Below are 12,821 nucleotides of genomic sequence, written 5' to 3' on the forward strand. Positions count from 1 at the left end.
CCTCTCAAGATGCCTGTGTCATTTAAACAGCATACCTTGAAAGTGGCCCTAAGCAGCTTTATTTTGGCCTTTCTGTTTGGGCCCATACATCATCAATGAATCCCAAGTATAAAAGAGGATACTACAGTATGAATATTAAGAGAAAAAAAGCTAGACAGAGTGCATTCTAAAAAAAGAGCATTTTTTATCCTAAGTACTTCCGATAGTTTATCTGCTTGAAACATCTTCTACTTTCTGATGTATTGTAATACTTTGATTACGGACATAGCAGATCTAATATTTGTGTCACTGCAGACATATGAAAAGTAAAATATGAGATGCTTTCAGACCACAGGAAAAAATATTTGAAGAACAATGAACTCTAGTACCTTATAAACATAAAGTTCATGGATATCATCAGATAGGGTTGTCCCATCATCCCTCATTAATGGTGTAAATGCAAAGCCAAACAGCTTCTTTTCTCCTTTATCTTTTGCTGCAAAAGAAAATGAAATATTTACATAGTTTGTTGAGTAAATGGCAAACATCTTAGTCCAAATCTGTTACTAGATCTTTTCCACTATTTCTATTTTCCACTGTATTGGGTCAGATTATCATTTCTATGCAACTCACACAACAGTGAGCATAAAAAAAAAAGGGAAAGGAAAGGAAAGGGGAAAAAAAGAAACAAACAAATGAAAACTGAACCTCTACTCTTCTGGCCACAGAAGGACAACTCTAGGCTCAAGCCCATTCCTCTCCTGGCTCTAGGCACACTGGGACTGGATTGTTGATTTTTGGTTATGTGTGCAAACTTATACTAGACAAGGCATCAGTATGAACACAGTTATTATCATGCTGCTGTCTTGCATATATATTTGTCCCTCCACAATCTCTGGGGTTAGGGACACAGGACCCCCGTGAATGTGGAAATTGCGCTGAAGGAGCTACAAACACCTAGTGGAGTGCTCTCTCTAGGAATCTTTAGGTCCTTCAATGTGACCTTTGGTTAAAGTTGGCCACAGAATTGTGCTGGAGGACTTAGATATTCCTTGAGAGAACATATTAATAAAATCCGTGAATAATCAAATCTGCCAAAGTCAAAGCTGCAAATGTGGAGGGACAAGTGTATTGAGAACCAGATACTTATTCTGCCCATGGCATAGATTCATTTCTATGAATTATTTAGTATCAATGCTGTTATTCAAATTTCAGTATTCCTCAAAACAGTTTTCTTCCTGTTGGTAAAGAACAGTGCAATTAAGGGTGGTCTTACATAGGTTTCTGTTTGCCTTCTTGTTTTTTCTACAGTTCTACAGTTACTACAGTTACTGTGCAAAATGAAACATTTTTGTATTTACTGTGAAGGTTCCTTTTCTGCAATTGTGGGGAGGAAATTCTTCATTCTGGTTCTAGCTCCTCCCTCACACTACACAGGCAGGGCTTCTGATACTTCCACCATCCTTACCACCTTAAGAGGGAGAGCCAGTCCTGCTTTTCCAGTATGATAAAGCTCTGGGAAACAAAAATATATACCACCAATGGCTAAATGTACAAACTCCACCAGCTGGGGTAGAAAGGATTCCCTTCCCAATACTGCAGGAAAAGAATCTTCATGGTAAGTATTAGTACTCTGTTATGCCGCAGTGTATTCTGCAGATTAGTACCTTAGTGTCTTTGCTTTGGCCAGGAACAGTCCATCATTTTGTTTTGTGGAAGTAATAGCAATAGCAAGTGCATTTCAATACTGCTTATTAGTGCACTTAAGCACTGATAGGTAATCCTTCATGCTGGGACCTACACAAGCAATCAGACCATTTGGTGGGCAACAACCTTCTACCAGACAACTTGTTGCAGAACATGCCTACCATAGGAAGCATCTACTGAAGCAAACCTGTCAGCCCTATAGTGGTTGACCAAAGGAGACAGGAAGCCTTATTGGCTGTCCTGCAAAACCCCAACAAAGATGGTGCCATGCTCATTGCTGTAGAAGTGGCAGTACTATGAGTCGAATGTGCCTGAATCCCTTCTAGAACTGGCTTTGAACTGTGCACATAAGCCAACTCAATGCATTGCCATGACCATCAACTCAAGGTGGAAGAAGATACCCGTTAGCCCTTACCAGACGCTTGAAAAGAGACAAACATATCGTCCAATTTTAAAAAATTGTTAATTCTGTCTAAGCAGAATTTTAGGATCTTCTGCACATCCTATCTGTACCATTCTTTCCCTTGTAGTACCGTATGAACCAGACAAAAAGAAGGCAGAACAATCTCCTGAGAACAATGAAACACTTAATTCATTTTAGGAACAAAAGAGAAATCTAAACAAAGAACAACTAAATTTTTATGAAATAGAGACAAGTCCTCACAGACTGACAGAGCTTTCTGCTTAGAGACTCTGTGAGCCAAAGTAATAGTAACCAAAACCAAAACTTTCAATGTAAGAAATTTCAAATCCACCTATCTCAAAAAGAGCCTTCAATAAAGCCCAGAGAACCACATAAAGATTCCACAAAAGAAAATGATGGACTGTTCCTGGCCAAAGCAAAGACACTAACGTACTAATCTGCAGAACAAAGTTATCTTATGAATGTTATATCAGTTCCAGATAGATGTATATCACACTCACTGGAGCAATGCCTGAACTCAAAACGGAGGTGAGAGCCACGGAACCTGTCTATAGGAATGGGGAGTTTGATGACTTCTCCCCAACGAGGGCTGTTACTGTGATAGAGAACAAAGGAATGATATACACTCCTACTTGGCTCCCCTGAGCCCAGGCTGATGCAGTCCTGGAAAAAAAGAGTACAAAATAAAAACAAAAGAATATCACATTCCAAAAATTGACCAGTAAGTCTTACATTAAAGTTCTATAAATGTAGCATATTTCAGTCTAGTTCAAATATATCTGCTAAATGAAGTAAAGAATGGAATCAAAATAATGGAATATAGAAGCCTAGGGACTCTGGAGCAAGAAGATATCTTAAAATAATTTTTCTAAGTGGGTTTGAGGAACAGAAAAGAGAGCAGTTCCCTGACTTATTGGTGAGCCAAACCCCCGTTCCCGTTCCCGCAGCTCTTAGAGGCTGATGCCATCTTCTTTGGTCACATCTCCCTTTCTCTTCTGCAGAATCAGGTACATCTTCTGAGGAAAGGCTCTAGGAAATGGTAGGAAAAGCCAGCCAATCTGATGTGGACTGGTTGGCTGGTAAGGGAAGGGCTGTAGTAGTGGAAAGAAGGCTTCATTCCAATGTATTCCTGAAGAATAAAATAGTCCTTTGGCAAGGTTGGCTGTTCTTTGTTGTTTTACTTGTAAAGCATCATATACCTGGATAAACACGTATATGATGCTACATAAACAAACAAACAACAACAATAGTAGTGCACAACCTGCAACCCTGGAGCTATATGCAGCTGTAAAGCTGTTCCCTGTATGGCCCCTTTAATCCAGCCTTTCTAATAGCCCAGCATATTAGTTGGACTATAGGGAGAAACACTGTTCCTTGACTTGCAAGTTTCTGTTTCCCCATTACTAGTACCTTGTAGTGGCAGGACTAGAAAAACAGCAATTTTAGTGATAGTACTGATTTACTTTGACGTTTCTGAATTAGAAAGTCTACAGAATAAGATACATTTTTGGATATCCCTCTTAAATTCAGTTTATTTTTCAAAATTTTATAATTACAAGAATCCATTATCACACTTTTAGTTAGCAGCATCAAATACTCCCAGTATAAGCTGAAAGATTTGCCAAAACACCCATAAGCAAGCCTGAAAGTAGTGGTGAGGTGGAGGAATTAGTTGACCACTCCTTTCTTTCCCAGCTGCTCTTTTTCTATCTTCTTCACATTTTCCCACTGTTTCCAACAGGGAGGGAAATAACTACATCAGCTCCAGGGCTAGAATATTCACCCCACCTCATTCCACAGGTCTGTTACAGAAATGAAGGAATGGGGGCTGGACAGATCCAGTAGATCCTAAGTCTGCCATTATCTGTTCTCAGAATGTCATGTTTTTCAGATTTACTTCTAGCAGAATAGCAATGGTGAAATAAAAAACATTGCAGAGGCTTCCACACCCAGGCATGGAAATTTCTGAAGGCAGAGAGGGAAATATGCTAAATCCTATTGCCTCTGGATCACCATCTCAGGGACTAGGAGGCTGTGGTATAAAATTTAACAACAGACAGTGCAAGAGTTTTTAAAATGTTCATGCCCCCAAAGCATTTCTAGTCATAAACGTTTGGCGATCTTATGCAAGCTTTTAAGCAAAGGTCATGGTAACCCTCCCTAGTGCTTTATATCAGTTAGGGCCAGTGAGCTTCAATGTTGTAATGCTATTCCCTCTGCTGAAACCTCAAGTTCAAACTGTTGTGCTATAAGACATATAATCAGAAAAATGCTTTTGTAGTTGAAAATGGGGAAAGAGAATAGACAGTTTTCACAAAATCCTGCACCATACAGCACTTTCAAAAGACATATAATCCACAGAAAGATGCTTTGGGCAGGATTTGTACATCTCCAAAGAACAGCAATGTTATGTAGTTGTAAGAATCTCTAACTAGATTCCAAGTTCAAATTTCTCCTAATCCATTATATGCACTGTTTGGCCTGAGAAGAAAATGAGAGAAAGGAAAACCATGTATCACACCCTGAGCTCCTTGAAAGAAGTATGAGACAAAAACATAATCATATAATTTATATCTCATATCAAAAGTAGTGCTAGTTCCAGATTTTTTAAATACAGAAAACAAATAGAATAGAGCTGATCAACAGCAGCAGAACATTTAATCAGAATTCACCAGTGGAATGATAGAATTTCCCAACTGGAAAATAGGTTTAAATTTATTGTGCAAAGAATCATAAAAGCAACCACAGTAATAATGTAATCAAGAGATCAGAATATAGATTATTAATAACTTCAGTCTCTGGATGTATAAAGCACTTCCAAACTTAAAAAAAAATCTGAAAAGTCAAAGGAATAAACTAGAGAACTAACCATGTGCTATGTTTAACAGAAATGTAACAGCTTACCTTCAGAATCTCTCCATCTGCATAAAGAACATACATAGTCACTTCAATGTTCTTCTGTACACTTTTCCCACCTCTTTCAAAGTCCCCTTTCTCTAAAGTCAGGTACAGGTCATTGCGTATATCGCCTACATATAAAGAGAGAAATCGTTTTTAGAAAAGAAACAGAAGTTGTGATGCCTCTGTGAAGGCCATTCATGTTTTGTTCACAGTTTTAATGGGAATCCAACTCATTCCAATTATAAAATAAACAGTTAATAAAAATGAACATTTTAACACTAGTGCATTAAATCAGATGGCTGTTAGTAATGCTTTATGAAGTCTGAGTTCCGGAAATAATTTATGAAACCAAGGGGAGAGGAAGGAAGAGGGACAATATTTTCATTTGTTTTGCTAAACTATCTGGTTGATAAATAAATGGTCAAAACACTCATGGCAAATAAACCTGAGCAGCAATAGCAGAGATGCAACCTGCAGGAGACAAGATGCAGCCACACCAATTTTTGTAGCTTACCCACCCCTCCTTTATTTTGTGCACAGATTGAAAGTAACTAATTGGTTTTATCTCAAGGGACCATGCTCAGGCATAATCACCTGCTTCTGAACCTGGTGACAGCATCCTACTTCAAAACATGAAAGACATCCTCTGCATTGTTCCTTGGAGGCTTGCCCTTCCCCTAACACCTTGGCATAGTTAATAAGGCCAGTGGTGGCATCATAGCTAAGAAGCATATAGCCCCTGAATAGTTTCATGCCACCTGATCTGTAGTAGTTATCTGCTTTGTTACCTAGTAAGTCCAACCATCTAGTTAAAGAAAAAACCAGAAATCTAGTATTATTTCTCGAAAGAAATACTCTGTTATCATATATCTATAATATAAATGTCAACTCAAGTGAAATAAATGGAAAATCACCAGGTTTCCTGTTCACCTCCAGCCTAGCTGACAGATCTTGTACAAGACATAACAAGCTAGAAATCTTTACTTCAAGACTTTCATGGATACTACTATGTTCAAGAACAATGGCAACTAAATGCAGAATATAGCAATCTCCTGCTGATTTCAATATTACTGAAAAAAGTGTTTTATGAAATAACGGTATGGCTGTTGCGTGGTCTACTTAGGAATCTTGTTTTGTTCTGTTTTGTTTCCATGCTAGGAACAAGTGATCGTCCATTCACTATCCTGCCTGCACACTATCTGCTTAGCAATATTTTTCAGGCAGCCATGCTCAGGCAGCTGCACCAATAAAACATATTTATGCAGTTGAGTAGAAATTTATTGTTAAAAGCTAAAAGCTGTCACAATATAAAATATATCCAAACAGTAAATACAAAAACAGAGTTTTAAAAAATAGCATAAAAATCACCAAAAACAACATGGTAAAGTTAATAAAAGAGATCCATCAACAAAAGGCCAATAATACATCATAAAAGATAAAGTAATATAACCATAAAACTAGACTGGAACTAGCCATCATTCCCATCAAGAAAGCTAATTCTAATCTTGCTAGCAGCTAAACCAAATTTTGCTACCATAGAAGTAACAAATGCATTGTTGCCAGCCAAAAGGACACAAGTCTGCTGAAAGCAAGATCTACCGGAAAGGGATTTCAAAATACAATCAAGAAACCTTTGTCTAGGAGATATATACAGAGGGCAATGTAGCAGGTACTTCCCCAGTTTTGCAGATACATAGTCTTAGATGGACAGGAGTGTTGTTATGTCTGCCCGTCAAATAGGCAGAAGGCATACATTGGAATCTTAGAGCAGTAAATGCTTTTCTAGCAGGGGCCAGAGTAAGATTAATAAAGTAATACTCTAACCCAAATGAAGTCTTGTACAATGGGTACCAAAGAGAAAAAGAAGAGCTCGAAAGTGACAGAAGATCGGCCCATTTGGAGGCAAGATAAATTTTCTCCTTAATCAGTTGCTTGACTCTACGGGTGGCATAATTTGGAAGTGAGTCCACATTAATCTCATAGCTCTGTAATACTGTTCTAACTATAGTTACCCAGGAGTTTGGAGAATTAAGAGATATTTGTTCTGAGTATCCATAAAAACAGATATAATGATGGTCGCTGGATCTCCAAGAAAGCAATCAAAATCTCCTTGGGAAAACTACTCCACTGTCAACAAGGGCAAATAGATTTAGACTCTGTAGAGTGGCTCCCAGGGTATCCAACCCAAATGCGGATCCTGTTGTCGTTTAAACATTCAACCATCCCATTGATGCTTCTTAGAATGAAGGCTTATTTAGCCCAATACCAAATCTTCCCCAACAGAGTCTTTCGTGAAGAAAGAATCAAACCTTTATTTGTTGATTCAAAAATCTCTAAAGTGGTAACCCCTCTTGATTTGATTCAGAAGAAACTTGAGTGTGAGAGTCAATCTATTTATGCATTAGAGACATGAAACTGTATTTAAGCAGAGATACAGAGAAAAAAATCATTTTTAATATAATAACAATAGTAATAGCAAATACATTTCTATACCGCTTATCAGTGCACTTAAGCACTTCCTAAGTGGTTTACAAAGTGTAAGCTAATTGCCCCCAACAAGCTGGGTACTCATTTTAGCGACCTACAGAAGTATTCAAGCCTGAGTCGAGCATGAGCCCCTGGCTGGTATTGAACTCACAGCCTTATGGCTTGTGAGTGAGTGGTGCAATACAGGCATTTAACCACTGCACCACCAGGGCTACAAATCCAATTTCCCCATGTATAGTTTACTTGCAATCAACTATCCATAACTGTTCCCAGTTTCAGTCCCTCCCCAATGTATGAATGATGAGCTACTTTCACTAAATCACTCTTTAGCAGTAACATGTACGCTGTTGTTATCCTGTACAAAATTACCAAAAAATCTTATTTTGATAAGACATATTAGGGATCATTTCTAGCTGAGAATCTTGTTTCATTGAACTCATGTCCATTGTGAACTCCATTTAAAGTATTTAGGCTAAAGCACATCAGAGCTAGCAATCCCCAAAAAGTCTGGTTAAGAGATTTTTTTTAAAAAAAAAAACCAAGAAGAATCGAGGAAGAGTATAAGGCTAATGTCCTTGTATATACTTGTATACAGTGGAATTTACTTTCGAGTAAACATGCATACAATTAGACTTTAAGCGATTCATTCACCTTTCCTTATAACAATTTGATCTTCAGCAATTCATACCAAGTTATAATACACTTAAACTAGTTTCACAGTTTGAAAGGAAATAACTGCATCACATCAGGCGGCATGAAGAATTTGCTTACACACATACACCATAAATAATTTAAAATCTGTTCTGGCACCAGGTCCACAGCTCCCTGCCCTCCTTTGAGAGTAGCTTGGCTGGGGTTCAAATAAGGCAGTGGTTTGATTCCAACAGAGTGAGAAGCTTTATTGGTGAGGGTGTTAATTCTAGAGGTCTTATTTATGCCAGTGGAGAACTCTGCTGGAGCCAAATCCCTTTTGTCCCTCAAAAAGGGGTCCAGATTGGGCCTCTTAGTTACTGCAGCCTACAGAGCTGATATATTCTATTACCATGATCACGAACCTATGGTGCATTTCACCCGGCACAGTTCAAGGAGGTGGAGGAACAGGCACATGCACCCATTGCTCTTCCCCCCTGACATTTCCCAGCCTTCAGCTGCCTCTCAGAGGCAGCTGGGGACTGGGTAAGGTCCCTGGGGAGGAGGAGGAGGGATAGGCACGTGCCTGTTCTTCCTCTTCCCAGATCTTTTCCTTCCCCCAGCTGTCCCTCCAGAGGCAGTTGGAAGCCAGGAAAAGGGTGCTGGGAAGAAGGAGCCACAGGTATGCACCCACTGCTTCTCCTCCTGGATGTTTCCCAGCCTTCAGCTGTCTCTCGGAGACAGGTGGGGGCCAGGAAAAGAGTGGGGGAGGAGGAATGTTCATCCTCCCCAGGGAACTTTCGCAGCCCCCAGTTGCCTCTGGAGCAACACCTGGGGGCAGGGAAAGGTCCAAGAGGATGAGGAATGAGCACGTGCCTATTCTTTCTCCTCCCCAGGGATCTTTGTCGGTCACCAGCTGACTCCGGAGGGACAGCTGGGGGCTGGGAAAGGTCCGGGACAAGGAGGAATGGGCATGAGCCCATTCCTCCCCATCCCCAGGGATCTTCCCCGGCTTCTAGCTGTCTCTCAGAGACAGCTGGATCCTGGGAAAAGGGCAGGGAGAGAAGTCCTGCCCTGGAAGCCCCACCCCTGGAGGGGGGAAGTCCCCCACCAGAGGGCAGAAGTCTGCCCCCAGAGGGTGGAAGTCCCACCCCTGGCACTGTGTGCTACCTGGTGCTGGAAAAAAAATAATTTGGGCATGCGGCCCCGAAAAGATTCACCATCACTCTCCTATTAGTTTTGGAGGTGGGGGGGGAGTGTTGCTAGAAAATAATTTTCTGCCATTGTGTGCCATTGAGATGGGGAAGGAGAAATTTTCAAACACATATTGGGAACGAGCAAAGTTATTTGAGAAGCATGCTCTATCCATCTTCTGACATTTAAGAGAAAAGGATTATAAGATTGAGAAAACTTTTCCAGTAATGCTAATGACAAGAACTTATGTAGAGTTTAAAATGGAGCTGTATAATATTGAGAGTGTTGGGATGAAACCATGAAATGATTTATGTTTCTAATAATAAGTATATTTATTGGAAACTGTAATTCTTGAAATATATGTTGATCTAGTGAAAATAAATAAAGATTTAAGGAGTAACTTTAGAGACAGACTTAACGATTTAATGGGGAACTGGTCCCTCAAAGGGGGTCCAGATTGGGCCCCTTAGTTACTGTAGCCTACAGAGCTATTATATCCCATTAGGTTTTTTTTTTGGGGGGGGGGTGTTGCTAAAAAAGAATTCCAATGATCTAAAGCACAACAGAGTACCACATATACCTCATCCACACTTCAGAAATAATCTGGTGTGACACCACTTTAACTGTCCTGGCTCAGTGCTATGGAATTGTGGGAGGTACTTTGCTCTGGTGTTGCAACCAACTACAATTCCCAGAATTCTACAGTCATGAGCCAGGGCAGTTAAAGTGATATCAAACCGGATTATTTCTGCAGTGTAGATGCCGCCATAGACTTTTTTTTGCTGCCCTAACTGGTCCAAGCTGACTGGGTTCTGGAAGCATTAGAAGATCTGCTATTTCATTCCTCCCAAACATTATCAGAAGAGCTCCATTAAGTTCTTCTTGGATGGCTCAATATTTTTGGAGGTCAACTCAAGCAATTTTCAGTATCAAACAACACATGTATTTGTTCTGTAAAGTATACATTTTGTCATATTTTACAAAAGCAAAATAATTTCAAAGTACGCAAAAGTCAGAATCGCCTATGCCATTGTATTTCCAATTTCTGCATATGGTTGTGAAAATGAACAGTGAAAAAATTTGGCAGGCAGAAAATCAACTCCTTTGAATGTGGTGCTCGAGAGGAGCTCCACAGATACCATGGTCTGCTAAAAAGACAAATGAGTCTTAAAGCAAATCAAGCCTGAGATCTTCCTAGAAGCAAAGATGACTAAACTATGGGGGTATACAGACGGGCAGAAAGGGGCGGTGAGATGCTGCCCCTTTCTGCCCCAGATGAGACAAATGCTGCAGACTCTGTGAGGCCTAAAAAGAACCCGCTCCCAGTGGGTTCATTCTAGGTCACGCCCAGAGTGCCATTGCAGCCCTCACACACAATGATGATGTCCGCGCAACGTTGCACTGCATGGATGTCATCATGGCGGCCCCGTGTGGACAGGGGCAATCCATGATGGCACCCGGACAGTATGGTAGGGCTCGGGAGCGTGTCAGACAATAAATAAGATCTGCTGGCACAACTCAGGGGACAGAGCTTGGTCCTTGATTAATAGGGGCAAGAATGACGCTGAAGCAGTGGCATCACCCACCCATGTGGCTAATGGTGCACTTTCTGCCATGCTTACACATTTGACTCCAATTTGTAAAGCATTACCATGGACCTCTGCCACCCCCCACAGCTTGAACAAAAATGACATCTAATCCGTCAATGAAATAAGATCTGGGGGCACTCTGAGGAAGGCATCCTAAACGCTGGAGCGCCACACACTCTCTGTCCCCTCATCCAATCATAACTGAGTGCTGTGGCCTGTTATCCTCCTTCTCACCAAAACCTTCTTCTGTTAAAGCTGAAAAGCTGTGGGATGAGAAAGCTCCTCACTATGAGACCCAAAGGTCTGCTAATTTTTAATTCTCACTGGAGTGAAGCTATAGTGCTGTTCTACTTTGTGTGAAGCAGGACAGGATTAGGGGAGAAGCACTTGCTCTCCCACTTAGCATGGAGGACGTGACTGACAGAAGTAAAGCCCTACTTCTGAAGAAGAGCAATACCTGTGGAAAGGATACCCACCCCAACACTGCAAGAAAATTACATGTTTTTGTTTATTTTTTTTATAATATATCTCCTTTGATAATGTGACTTGACACTGGCAATCTTGTTCTGGATAAACAAAAAGTAACACAAGATTAAAAAGAAAAGGTACAAATAATTTAAAATAGATATTCCCTGAAAGATCATTTAACTCGGTAATATAGTCCCTGGAGGCTTCCCTGATGGCAATCAACTTTTTTTCTTTAAAAAAAAAATCTAAATTAAACAACCATTGCACTCCAGTAAAGACAGTTCTCTTACAAAACAGAAATCACTGTGGAAGAGGGATCTAAGGCATAGTTAACTCTTGATTAGTAAGAAGAGCATGCTTCCATTCCATCAAGTATGAACAAGTTGTATCTTGGCAAAGCTGAGAATTCTTACTTCCCAAATGTTTCTTTGAAGTCAGTGTGTAGTTGATTCCCATTACAATGATCAATCTACTTCTGAAGCTCAAATTCATTAATTATGTGTTGTGATACTTTAAAGGACAAATATTTCATGTGGCTTTGAACCAGTAAGGTCCTTGTTAAGACTATCATACTGGATATTGTTTGCATCATTACCCTTATCATAACACTGACAGCTAAGAAAGCTGTATCCATATTCTAGAATTACTTCCTTCCTATTAGAAAAAATGGTGAATAGACTGCAGATAATAGCAATGTATCCTGCAGAGAGTGTCTCTGGCATGGAACGAGAAATATGTCTACTCAATCAGTTCTGGAAAAGCCTGGACTATTTGATTTACTTTTCATATATTTAGCAGTCACGTATAACATCACGTAACATCATAGAGTTTTTATATGATTAAAATTTTTGAACCACCAACACACACACACACACACACACACACACACACACACACACATTTTCCTCCCTTGAACTACATATTTTGTCTCTGGTTGTCCATAAAATGAAAAAACAAAAAAACAAAAAAACACCCCACAACCTCCCCATAAAAGCTCTCAGGTTTTAATGCCAAATCTGTCCCTTAACAGGATAGAAAACTGAAGTATTCATTACACTTACAAAAACTAAAGGGGCAAAGCTAATTTTATGTGATAATTCCAGGTATACATTACTGTAGCTTTTTAGAATACAAAGAGTGAGCATTAACACTCCTTCCGCACGTGCGCGCCAGCCATCCTGAAGAGGAGGGGGGAGAGGAGGAAGGAGCCGGAGGAAGGGTGCCTGAAGGCCAGGGCAGAATTGGGCCAGAGGAGGAGGAGGAGGAGGAGGAAAGCTGAGTCAGTGGCCATTAGGTCTGCCTTGGTTTTTTGGGGTTTTTAAATTATTTTTAAAAATATAAAATACTTATTTTATTTTATTTCATTAATTTTTATTATTGCTTGTTTTATTTTATTTCATTAATTTTTATTATGAAATATATACACCCCTGCCTTGTTTTTT

The 12,821-nt window shown here is 39.9% G+C and overlaps 1 protein-coding gene across 1 annotated transcript in view; it reads right to left on the minus strand.

Annotated features, from left to right (window-relative positions):
* DOCK3 (dedicator of cytokinesis 3) overlaps positions 1–12,821 on the minus strand; it is a 294,107-nt gene that overhangs the window by 117,940 nt on the left and 163,346 nt on the right. The window contains 3 exon segments of the mRNA XM_042447484.1: positions 369–475; positions 2,611–2,773; positions 5,015–5,139. Of these exon segments, the coding sequence (XP_042303418.1) occupies positions 369–475; positions 2,611–2,773; positions 5,015–5,139 (395 nt within the window).

This window comes from Sceloporus undulatus, chromosome 2 (genome assembly GCF_019175285.1).
Source record: "Sceloporus undulatus isolate JIND9_A2432 ecotype Alabama chromosome 2, SceUnd_v1.1, whole genome shotgun sequence".
NCBI classification, from domain to species: domain Eukaryota; kingdom Metazoa; phylum Chordata; class Lepidosauria; order Squamata; family Phrynosomatidae; genus Sceloporus; species Sceloporus undulatus.